Source organism: Danio rerio, chromosome 12, assembly GCF_049306965.1.
Source record: "Danio rerio strain Tuebingen ecotype United States chromosome 12, GRCz12tu, whole genome shotgun sequence".
Classification (NCBI taxonomy): domain Eukaryota; kingdom Metazoa; phylum Chordata; class Actinopteri; order Cypriniformes; family Danionidae; genus Danio; species Danio rerio.
The window spans coordinates 19,506,875-19,519,407 of record NC_133187.1 but is presented as its reverse complement, the minus strand read 5'-3'; the positions used below and the strand labels follow the sequence as shown (position 1 = coordinate 19,519,407).

General features: G+C 32.8%; 1 protein-coding gene across 2 annotated transcripts; it reads left to right on the top strand.

The window, feature by feature from the left end:
• Positions 1–1,172: 1,172 nt before the first annotated feature.
• nptx2b (neuronal pentraxin IIb) lies at positions 1,173–12,533 on the top strand. 2 transcript variants are annotated; one of them, XM_068224598.1, is made up of 5 exons: positions 1,173–1,797; positions 3,983–4,202; positions 4,737–4,981; positions 8,397–8,576; positions 8,808–12,533. In XM_068224598.1, the coding sequence occupies exons 1-5, from the start codon at positions 1,390–1,392 to the stop codon at positions 9,057–9,059; spliced, it is 1,305 nt and encodes a 434-aa protein (XP_068080699.1). In that variant the 5' UTR covers positions 1,173–1,389; the 3' UTR covers positions 9,060–12,533.

Genomic DNA, 12,533 nt, shown 5'->3' with positions numbered 1-12,533 from the left:
TTTTAACATTTTTTAAACAAAAATTTGCTCAATGGTATACAATTAGTTTTATTTGTTTTAATGCAGTATGTATAAAAACACCAGAAACGTGAAAATGTATATAAATAAAATATACATTAAACAAGCCCATAGCCAGCCTGGTGAAAGGGGTGGTATTTTGTTCTCACAAAGTGGACCTTTTTGCAGTTATGGGCCTCATTTTCTATTTAATTATGAGGTTCAAGTACTGCATTTTAAGCACTTTTTTTTTTGCTAGATTAGCTTGTCGAATAGTCATCATAATCACACTTTTTTATATACCAAAAACATTTCCCAAAGATTTAGAATAAAGAAATAATGCAATATTATATATACAAAAAATACAATACTTATTTTTAAAATACCAATTTATTACATCATATATCATTAGAAAGGCGATGCGGTTCACGTAACAGTAACTTTACTCTGCTGTGTAAATTGCCAAGGTATCGCAAATTCTGTACCGACAGCGAACATTAGATTCTGCTTGGTTTTAAAGCCTTTTTTTTTTGATTGGTTATTTTCACAATTCATTATGCATAGCAGTCAAAATAATAGTAAAAAAATGAGCGTATTGGACAAATTATGGACCTTTGTCAGTGAAGGCTAGGTCTTTCCAACAACCCGAACTCCACCCTGGCCAAGGGCCTGTTAAAGGAATTTACGAAACATTTTTTTTAAAGCTTTTTTTGGTAAGAGACTTAGATATAATCTTAAAGTAATGTTGCACTTCAGGAAGCAAAATATAAAAAAGAGGTTCACATTTATGATTAAGAAAATTAAGTAAATAAATAAACTTTCTTAATTTGTAAAGTCTCTTTTTATAATTAATAAAACCAAACAAAATAATTTGTAATATATAATTTTATATATAAAGTAAGCATACAATGCTTTTCATTGTACTTTTTAAGCAAAGGTCTTTTTAGAGCAAATTGTAATTGTTTTGCCAAAATAAAAATAAAAATCTTGCAAAAAAGTTTTCAGTGTTGTTAGCCAAAAGAAAAAGAAAAAGGCCTATATATAAATCAACCTTTTCTTTATTTAATAAAAAAGATTTTTTTTTTCGAAAATTATTTTACAGCTACTCTATAGCTCTCTAACAGTGACGTTAATAGCTACTACAGCCAATCCGATTGGTCGAGACTCTGAAGTTCATTATTGACGGCGTCGCTCTTCTTGTCAGCAGCAGTAGTGAGAAACGCGGCGTCTGTGATTCAAAGACCAGTGGATAATCATCACTAATATCCACAGATGAAAATTATTTATTCGCTAAGTGTTGTTTAAGGTAAGTTTTGCAACTCAACGCAATATTACATTCTCATACAGATTAATAAACCTCTCAGCGCGCGCTTGCCACTACATCGTTACAAAATGCTTCATCTGATCGCCGGACTCATTTGCGTCTATGGACTTACGTGTGTCAAAGTTGTTTACGGACAAACCGAGAAAGGGGAGCGTTTTCTGTGCACTGCAGTCCCCATTGACCAGGACACAAGTTGCCCCGTGCCTGTCCCGAGCGCATCTCTTCAGGAGGAGGAACTGAGAAACACTGTCATGCAGCTCCGCGAGACAATCTTGCAGCAGAAGGAGACAATTGTCAACCAGCTGGGAACAATTAAAGAACTGACTTCTAAACTTTCACGATGTGAGTCTGAATCGGAAATATTCCGGAAAATGAATAAGGACACAATGGATGATGTGCCTAAAGATCCAAATGACACCATTGACGTTCTTGGAAAGACCATGCAGGGTTTAAAAGATCGACTGGAAAATTTAGAGGTGAGTCTTCATTTTATTTTATTATATTTTATTTTATTTTTGACACTTAACGTTAAGCATAAAGAGATTAAATGACTAACAGTACACTGTGCTGGATGTTTCTCTGCCACGACTATTTTGGTAATTATGTGGAGGCGTTGAAGATTTACAGGATGGGATTATCTCATTAGTTAGAACGTCTCTATCCCTTAACCACAAATGCCAAAGTTACTTATGATGCCCCAAGCGACAAAATGTCGGCAATGTGTCAGTGCCACTTAAATGTTAGGTGTTAATCTGACTGTGTGCAAACGATGGAACTGTAGACCTATAAGCTACAAATCATGCATCCCATATTTATTAGGATTTCTAAGGGATTTTTGTCAAAATAATTTGGTTAATAAGTCCTATACTAATTTTCTGCAGAGCTTCTTTTTCCTATAAAGATAGAATTTAGACATATATATTTTTCTAGTTCCTAGTAGACTTTTAAGAGTAAATATTCCCACAAGAGGGATTCACAGCAACACTAGATTACCCATTTTTGTCCACCCCAAATATTTCTAGTGTTTTTTTTTTCTAGTAAAGAGAACACTTAAATATTTTGTGAAATGAAAATGCTTTATGGGACATTCTTTTTGTCCTATTAGCAAAGATTTATTAATATTGGTTATGCCAGACATTTTTGGCTTTTAAGTGATTCAGAGAGCAAATCCTTTTGAAATTATCATTAACATCACATCCATTTTAATTAATATTTATTGTAAATATAAAAAATAATAAATAATTTATGATTGTAAAGTATGCTTTTTTATTTTTATTTTTTTTATTTTTTTACAAGACTCATTGATTTCTCTGACAGAATCAAGAAACAAGACCGCATGTCTTCACCTGCCGGTCCCAATAAAGAATGTTCTAGTCTAATGTGAAGATGTTTTTACTCACCTTTTTCTGTGAAGCCTCTTTTTTCCCTAAAAAGACATAAATAGGTAAAACTATATATTTTATAGTTTTATAGTCATTTTTGTAGACTTTTAAAAGTAAATATTTCTACAAGAGGGATTTACAGCAACACTACAGGATACCCATTTTTGTCCACCCCAAATATTTCTAGTGTTTTTTTTTTTTCTAGTACAGATTTATTAATATTGGTTATGCCGGACATTTATTGGCTTTTCAGTGATTTAGAGATGACCATATCCATTTTATTAAATATTTCAGTTAGATTACATGATTTTTTACAAGACTCATCGATTTTTCTGACAGAATCAAGAGTCACGCATGTTTTCACCTGTTGGTTCAAATGAAGAATGTTCTAGTCTAGTCTAAAAATGTTTTTACTCACCTCAGTCTTACAATAAATAAATAAAAACTATACAAATATGTTCTCCTCATGATTTTTTTTTCAGTATAGTAAATAATTTTTTTAGTAATTATTTACAGAAATTCTTTCATTTATTATAGTCGGTGCATCTTTAACCCTTTCAGGCTCAAATTAAATTTTAGAAACAGGCAAAATCTATGCTTTTAACTGTTGCAAATCAGCAACGCCTGCATTGAGAGGGTTAAGAACACATTTTAGGTTTTTTAGAGATTAGAGTTTTGTTATAATTATATTAATCATTTTATACATTTTAAGAAATAATGAATTAGATACTGTAAAATTACTGTTATTTAAAAAATAAAACTACTGCATTATTTTATTTTCATCATGCTGATTTCTTTCAAGAAATCAGGAACCAGTTATGTTTTCATCTAAAATAAAATATAAAACATGCAAACAAATGATGACAGTGCCTTATAAACTTTTTATCGAATAGTTCTTTAAATTTCTTTTTATTTCTAGAGTACAAATTTAATCATCTAAACCTTTTTTTCCCTGTATCAATAAAAATAGTCAATAGATGCTACAGGTTGCTCAATGTCAGTAAGAATCTTTGATTTGATTTTTTTTTCAAACAGAAAAATCATACATAAAAATTACTTAACAAAAAAAAAAATCTATTAAATATTGTCAAACTTAAAGAAGCTTGACACCTAAACTTGATTTTTGAATGTAAAAACATTTAATAGATGGGTCTTGGAAAATACATTTTTTATATATTTTTTTATATTTTATTTTAATATTTAATGCAGATTGAATTCTGTACCTTAATAAAATATCCACAATCATCCTTGTAATTTATTTTTTGTTTAACTTTTAAAGCAACAGCAAATGCGAGCCAATGCCTCTGGTGCCTCCTTCCCTAATGAGCTGAGAAATCTACTGCAGCATCGACTGGAGGACTTGGAGAACCAGCTGCTGAAGAAGGTCAATGAGTTGGAGGAAGAAAAGTCCCAGCTTTATAATGAGACAGTCGCACATCGCCAGCGCACAGATAATACCCTCAACTCTCTCATGAACAGAATCTCTGAACTAGAGAAAGGTCTGCACTAAATATTCCTATGTTCTTTTCCAACTTACAAGAGTTTTTTTAGCTTTAAAAAATGTATAAAATTCCCAAAACATTCCCATTTTATGCGCTTTAGTGTTCTTGATTTCCTCTATCAATCAAAGCTGTCCTCATTATTTTTCTTAAAGTGATAGTTTACACCAAAATAACCATATTCTTACCAATTACTCACACTCAAGTTATTTCTTTCTTTTCTGAACACAAAATTAGATATTCTGAAGAATATTGAGAAAGAGCAGCAACTAACAACAAAATATACAATGGAAGTATATCTTTATTTGTGTTCAACAGATAATAGAAACTTAAACAGGTTTGGAACAAGTGGAGGCTGAGTAAATGATGATTTTTATTTTTAAATGAAGAAACTTTTTAATGTTTTATTTGAAACAGTCTGACACCTCATTACTTTCCAATGCCGATGGAGCAATGAAGTTGTTTTGTGATCATCAGCGTATTTCTGTATCCTTTCAGAGATGACGAAATAACGAATAACACTTTTGGCTTTAGGAGGAGCTGGATTCAAATCACCAGAGAATTTCAAGATTTCTCTTCCTCTTCGCACAAATTACCTCTTTGGACAAGTAAAGAAAAGCCTGCCTGAAATGTACGCCTTCACTATATGCATGTGGCTCAAGTCAGGTTCAAGCCCTGGCATTGGAACCCCTTTTTCTTATGGAGTGCCTGGACAGGCAAACGAGATCGTACTAATCGAATGGGGCCATAACCCTATAGAACTGCTCATCAATGACAAGGTAAGTCAAATTTGACTTGTCAAACACAAACAATTACGTTCTGAATGCTGATTTATGCTTCCAAGCTACAATTCATTGCTGCATAAAAGTTGTCCAATATAACTTGGGTATTATATTCCAACCTTTCTGATTTGTAAGAAAAACAGATTAATAATTAAATATTTTTTTCACTGTCAGTCTCTTTATATAATGCAGCTTTAAACTCTAAATTCCCCCCAAAAATACTGTGTGGACGCGTTCTATGAGGATTGACACCATAGACTCCTAACACCTTTACAGTCATGCCACCTGGAAACATGTCATCAAAAGTTTAAAATCACAAGTGCAATTGAGATTTAGGATTATACACTGATGCACCATTAGTGTAATCCATTAAGTAAAATTGACTCAGTTCAGAGAGTATTTGGTCCCTCTTTATAATAAGGCAAGCAGGTTAGTAATAGGTAATGCTGCTGTTTGTGAAGTTGCTTATTGATCAAGTTGATCCTCTGCTGAGATTTTGAGAGCTTCGATGTATTATATTTCAGCTGATTTCATCTAAGGCTGTGACTAAATTCAGTAGTAGTTTTGTTTTTCTCTCCTGTGTTTCTGCCTAATAACAATAGGTATTCATCAGTTCTCAATCATTACTGTATTAATCCTTTCATTGACTACATTTACGTGAACATCAATCATTTGATTTTAATGCGATTAAGACAATACTCTGATTAAGAGTCTACCATGTAAACAGCGATTTTTTTTAGATTAATTTAATCAGATGAAGGTCATAATAAGGTCAGAACTAAAGAGAAGTCAGATTAAGACATGTGGAGTATGCCGATTTTAGTCGCATTATTGAAGTGCAGTATAGACAAGTAAACACCCTAATCGAACTATTATCGTCATGTAAGACTTTTCGACGCTTTTTGCGTCAGGGTAGTCCACACACATACACCCCCCAGTGAAAGTGAAAGTGCCAAACAGAGTGCGTGGGTGTTGTGCGCCTCGCTTACACATTGCTTAATACAGACAGGGTTTACAGCAATACGCAAATATCTTTACAAATGAAAAGTAATTAAAATATTAAGGATATATATTGGATATAATAAAAATATATAGCCTATAGGATATAAATATAAATGATTAAAGTATTAAAAACATTTTATTTTCTAGCCTACATAAATATAAAAACCAAACTTTTATGCCTCTTCATCTCGGTGTGCTTTTTCAATTTATTCATAACAATTTGCTTTTGTATAATGTTATCATTATTAGCAGTATTATTTATTATATGCATATGTATATTTGTTTTTATTAAAAACAAGCTTAGATTATACACACAGCATGTGTGTATAACTCAGTTTTTTGACCACATTATTATTGTTCATTTATTCGTTTGCTGGAAATTAGAACTGAATTTAGAAATTGTTTTGAAACAAATCTTTGTGCTTAACAAATGAAATTAATTATTTATAGGCTAATTGATGTCTGTGCGTACAAGGTTTCCCTATCTACAAGAGCAAAAGTGAAAGTAGATAATGAGAAGGCCTTATCTCTCATTCTCGCGCTGCAGATGCTCTGTTTACTTGTTTTCTTGCTAGTGAAATGCTCAGTTTTTCCACTTACAAAGTCCGTCATGTAAATATCAAGTGCGTTATGAAGCAATGCAACTGAATGGGAGATGAGACTCTGATTGGTTTATTCTCAAAACTCACCTATAACTCATTAAAAAAATAAGGTCAACCCTTTTAGATCATGCGGTGCAAAGCGGATTTTTCCGTCCTTAAATTAGTGGATTCTGACACGGCCTTATTGCTTATTGCTTTTTGCACTTTGCGCATGAATCGTCAAAATAGAGCCCAGTGACATTAATCGAATTATGTGCCATAACATGTAAAACGCGGTCATGAAAATAACACTCAAAAAGCAACCCATGTAAACACCTTAGTCTTTTTATTTTCTTAATTTAGATTTAGATTTAAGCAAATAATTCAATTACTGATGTCCATGTAAGAGTAGTCAGTGTCTCATTGACTTGAGTAACATTAACTCAATTTAAAGAGGAACCAAATACTATCCAAACTGAGTAAATTTTACTGTGTGTTAAAGAGTAATACATCCAAATATGACAATTCTGCCATAATTTACTAAACCTTTTACCGAATTTAGAAATGTTAAAAAAATGTCTAAAATAAAAAGAAAATCAAGAAACAAAACAATGTTTACACTCTAAAAATGCAGGAGTACGAACATAGGATAACGATCAGCAAAAGGACCTTCAGCTGCAAATGGAAAACTGTAGTGCTATGTGTGTCGACACACTAACAAAAAGACTACTGGTGCAGACAATACTGGGTTCAAATAATCCAAAATCCATTAGGATAAATAGTTCATTTAAATTCGACAAATAAAATGTAAAAATTGGTTTTGTCCATATTTGGCATAAATTGAGACAACCCGGCAGTTTTTAGAGCACACCAACAACCATTAATGTTCTGCAGAGGAATAGTTTGACCACATAAGGGTGAGTAAATGATGCTAATTATCATTTTTGAGTGAACTATCCGTAAATTAAGTTTAAAAAAAATGTAAAAATTAAATGTTTCTCTTCAAAGTCATACCATTTAGGGTTCAGCGCTAAGGATTTTTTCCACTGGCCTGATTGGACCAGTGGTTGAGATTTTTACTTGTCCTGCCCAAAATTTAAAAAAAAAAAAAAAAAAAAAAAAAAAAGTTAACAGCTATTTTTTAACCACTAATTTTAAATAACGTATCAAAAATAACATGTGTGAATCTAGAGTTTAAATATTTTTAAATGTTAATAAATGTGCAATGAGCAAAATTCAAAGTTTTATTCAAACAAAAAGATCAGTATGAAAACTGTGCAGGTTTATTACAGTTCTACATTATTTAAAACAAGGTGGCTGACTTGCTAAACTGATGGCAAACTGTGCAAAACATCACTTCATTTAAATGTCTGCTTCCAAGACGTTAAACACAGACGTTTTCTTTTAACCCTATAATTTGATGTTGCTGCCTCTTCGCTGTACTGGTTGTTATCATGTTATGGAAAAAAATAAGACACTCAAAACATCTAATCAGATAAGAGGAATAAAAAAGCAGTATGGTGTTTAGGACATCTCGCAGAAGGTTAACATTTAAAGGCTTAAAAGCACAAAAGTTTCTTGATTTTAAGACTGTATTTGCATGCAATTGACAAAGTCACATTATTTAAAAATGATACTTTAGTGACAAGGCAGAACTGGCCCAATCAGGCCAGTAACGATCCTGTCTACTGTCCCGAGCGTCTCTCACGCTTGCCCGTGCCATCAGACAGTCCTTATTGTTGAGCCCTGCCGTTGATATTTATTTTTCATGGAAAAACAAAACTTTGTCTTTCACAAAAGAAAGAAAGTAACCTTTTGCTGTGAAATAGGTGGCACAGTTACCTCTCTCATTGAGCGATGGGAGGTGGCACCATGTCTGCATCACTTGGACTACCAGGGATGGGCTTTGGGAAGCCTACCAGGATGGCCAAAGATTGGGCTCAGGGGAAAATCTAGCCCCTTGGCACCCTATCAAGCCTGGAGGAGTCCTCATCCTGGGCCAAGAGCAGGTGAGAACAGTAGCAGGGCTGATACAGCACTTTCTGCTCGCATTCCCAGACCTCACACTTCACATTTGCACTGTAACTGTAATATTATGCCGCCCCTGCACAACAGAGCCACTGACTCATGAAGTTTAACTTTAAATAAAACTTGACCTTAGGTAGAAAACAATGTCGTAGAGTTAGCATGCACATCCTCTAAGAGCGAATAAAAGAAGTTATTGTTGTTGTCTTAACGAGGCCTGTCGTTTATGGCCTCAACAGGATGTAGTAGGGGGGCGTTTCGATGCCACCCAGGCCTTTGTGGGGGAACTGAGCCACTTTAACATCTGGGATCGGGTCCTGCGCTCCACGGATATCATAACTATGGCCAACTGCTCATCCTACATGCCTGGAAACGTGGTGTCCTGGACCGACAGTAACATCGAAGTGTTCGGTGGAGCCTCAAAGGGGCCACTGGAGCTCTGTGAAGACCGACTATTTGACAATTAAAAATCTTAGTGGATATTTTTGAGCAATATTATTTAATTTTCATCTTCAAAAATTATTTATCTTCTTCACTCAAACAAGAAGTAGTAAATAGTTCTTAAAAAATCAACTTAAATGATTAATATATTTACCTATACTTGAATATTTTACCAAATATACAGAAACATATTTCAGTTTACTATTACTATATTCAAAAATGCCATCACAGAAAGTAATAATGAATGTTTCTGAATATATTTCATATCAATGTATACACATGACACTTGAAGAAACTTAGACTACGGTACATTATCAAGTCATAATGTTGATGTACACAAAAGCACAAGTGCACATCCTTGAAGAATACGAGTCATTAATTTAGATATTACAAACTATAAAATACATCGATGTCCTCTTAAACCTGCTTCAGCAGTTAAATCTAGTTAGGAAGATATTTTATGTCTTTTTAAAAATACAACAACTTAATGTCTTAATGCACAAATAATCTGAATAAAAATAAGATGTAGATAATGCAGTTGATTGTAACTAGCACAGAGTTAGCACAAAATACCCACTGTAAGGCATTTCATTACTTATTATATTGTGATTTTGTCTATTATTTACTAAAATTACACAGTGATTCCTTTCACTGTTAACAGATTTGCCAGAGAATGTCATTTTGTAATTATGTTAATTACAAAGAGTGTTTTCATTACTCCATTTTTCTTTTCAAGTGTGCATTGTTACCCTTAGAGCATAAGGTAACGTTTTATTACAGAGCTGTTTTTGATTTGGATAATTAAGAACAAGTTACACATTCGATGAGAATTATATGTGATACTCTTTTGTATCTTGTGTTGTATAAGTCAAAAGTCTAAAATTGATATTTAAAAGGATAAAGAATATACTTCTTTATTTGCAAACGGGTACAAACTTTAAACTATACTACATTTGAGAGCGTGCACATATAGGCCCAATCCCAATTCTATTTTTGTACCTCTTCTCCTTAAAACAAAGTGTGAAAATTTACCGAAATGTACCCCTAAGAAATGGGACACCACTACAACACCTGCACACATCATCAAGTCATCGCAATCTCTTGTTCATATGAGATTGATGATTGTGACTGCTGTAGTTATTCCAGTTGTGTTATTTTTTGCTGTTTATTTTCAGGAAATCACTAAAGGCACATACATGTTATCATAATGATATAATGTAGCAATAAGATCGTAAATGTATTGTACATTTACTCCGTGGCCATATTTATCTATTCGAGTGTTATTGAGTGTCAGATGTGAAAGTATGTTGTGGGCCTACTGTACAGGAGTTTATATTATGGATTATGGTAACACAATCTTACGGCAATTTGTAACTTTTTGATTTAGTGGGTAATTCGTACGATCTAGTTCGTACAATTTAATACGATTTGTCCGTCACCTAATGACGATTAGGGTTAGGGGTGGGGTTGGGTGCCATGCCTCCTTTTTAAAATCATACATTTTCGTATGACTGAACTCGTACAAATTCGTACAAATTAGCCACTAAACTGACAAAACGTAAAATACATACGTTTCCTCGTGAGATCAGGCTGGTTATTGATAGCGAAATTTTGCGGTTTTTATTTTAGTGTTTTTTAATCATAATGATAAAATGCCGTTATGAATGTATTAAAACATGCACTGAAAGAAATGACTTTTTAGTTTAGTCAAATCTAATGAATTGACTCATGATTTTTATATTGTAATAGTGTTAAGGATAACTAATATACTAAATACATATTTAATATTTACACAGTTACTTCATGTAATAAATTAAATGAGTGGAAAGAGTTAAATATTAATTATTTATTTAAATATTTTCTAAACATCGCAAACCATGTAGCAATGGATAGTTCCCAGCATGCTTTGCAAGGGATTGAATTAAAAGAACAGTATTTTGAAAATAAAAGCACACGTTTTTACCACCTTACAGAAGAGCAGCACTCAAGCTTTGCGTCTTGCCATTTTTATTATCAGCATTAATGTTTATCTCTTCACTCAGAAGATTATAGCTTGTGCTAACACTAGCGCTGACATCATTAAGCATTTATAAAGTAAAGTTGCTCTTGCTAAATATATTTGCTTAAAATAAAGTGACATAACACATTTCAAATGAAAATGTGTGTCTTAATTTAAAACAAGTTGCACCAAATGTACTAATTTGTAACTAATAAGATTTATTTAAATTGATAAAAGCAATGTTCCTTCTGCTAATACAAGAACATGACATTACTTGGTTCATTTAAATAAATAAAGACTCAAAAGTAAAGATAATCAATTAACTTTTACTTAATGTTTAACCTAACACTCCTAAATAAATTAGATAAATTTTACAAGGTATTGACAAGTTAATTGTACCTGATATAAGAGTGTAAAATTTACTTGAAATTTGTTTGTGAAAAATGTTCCGAGGACTTTTGTTTAAAGTAAATCTTAAGAGTTATTTTTTTCAGTGTATGCTTGTTTGTTGTAAAAATGCATAGTAATGACGAAAAATGCTAATTTGTGCATCTCCTTACTTCTGTGTGCAGCCATGCTGCTGCTGTAGATGGTGTATTCTGGGAAATGTCTGTTTCAAGGGGTATCTAGCTCTTCCCACTAGCCCTATGCCTTCAGAATTGTGACACTACAACCCTTCGTTTTGTGCAATCATGTGAAAAGATAGGTGTGTTCCAATTCTGTTTAGCTTGAAGGCATAGGGCTAATAGCTAGATAAGGGGAAGGGCTAAGGGGTAAAATTGGGATTGGGCCACACAGAAAGATTAATGCCGCAGAGCCGTAGTCTATTGTTTTTCCCATCTTCAGTAGTTTGTTGTCAAAGGACCATTTTGTTGAGTGTTGACACCAAATGGTCAATCTATGTAGTACAAAACATCTGCAAATCATATCATAAAAGCAGTCACCAAATATTGAGCATGTTGTTCTGATGAAGAAATGTGGAAGTGTACTTTGGGATTACCATTAGCTCAAGCGGTCCCTTTGCACATTAAAATCACAAATGAAACCAAAATGTGTGCTTTTGGAACATTTTCTTGCAAAGAAAAAATGTGATCATTTTTTTTTTACTTGTAAATGTTCCAAAATGTTTCTTGGAAATAGCTATTTTAAATGAATGAGAATCAACTCTTTGTAGAGTCTGAAGCCCATTTCTGTTTGTTTACGCTGACTGATTTACTCTCAGAAGATTATGAAGGCTTTAAAAGTCAGATATTTTGAAGACACTTAATGAACTGTGAATTATGTTGCAAGGTATATTTATTTAAATATATGATCATATTTTTATACCATGTTTTTAAAGAAAACGAAACTTTTTCAGATATGTAATAGTTATGTGTTGTTTTGTTTGTTATGCAGTGTCAAGATTGCCTTTTTTGTTTCTTGTGCCAATTTTTCAATGTTTGCTTGACACTGCTAACCTGTAATTGCCAATACAAATAAATAAAGGCAGCAATGAAATCTC

Coding starts and splice junctions, on each gene's coding strand:
- nptx2b (XM_068224598.1), top strand. CDS start 1,390: ATGCTTCATCTGATCGCCGGACTCATTTGCGTCTATGGACTTACGTGT. Junction 1,798..3,982: donor ATCGACTGGAAAATTTAGAG/GTGAGTCTTCAT, acceptor TAACTTTTAAAG/CAACAGCAAATGCGAGCCAA. Junction 4,203..4,736: donor AATCTCTGAACTAGAGAAAG/GTCTGCACTAAA, acceptor TTTTGGCTTTAG/GAGGAGCTGGATTCAAATCA.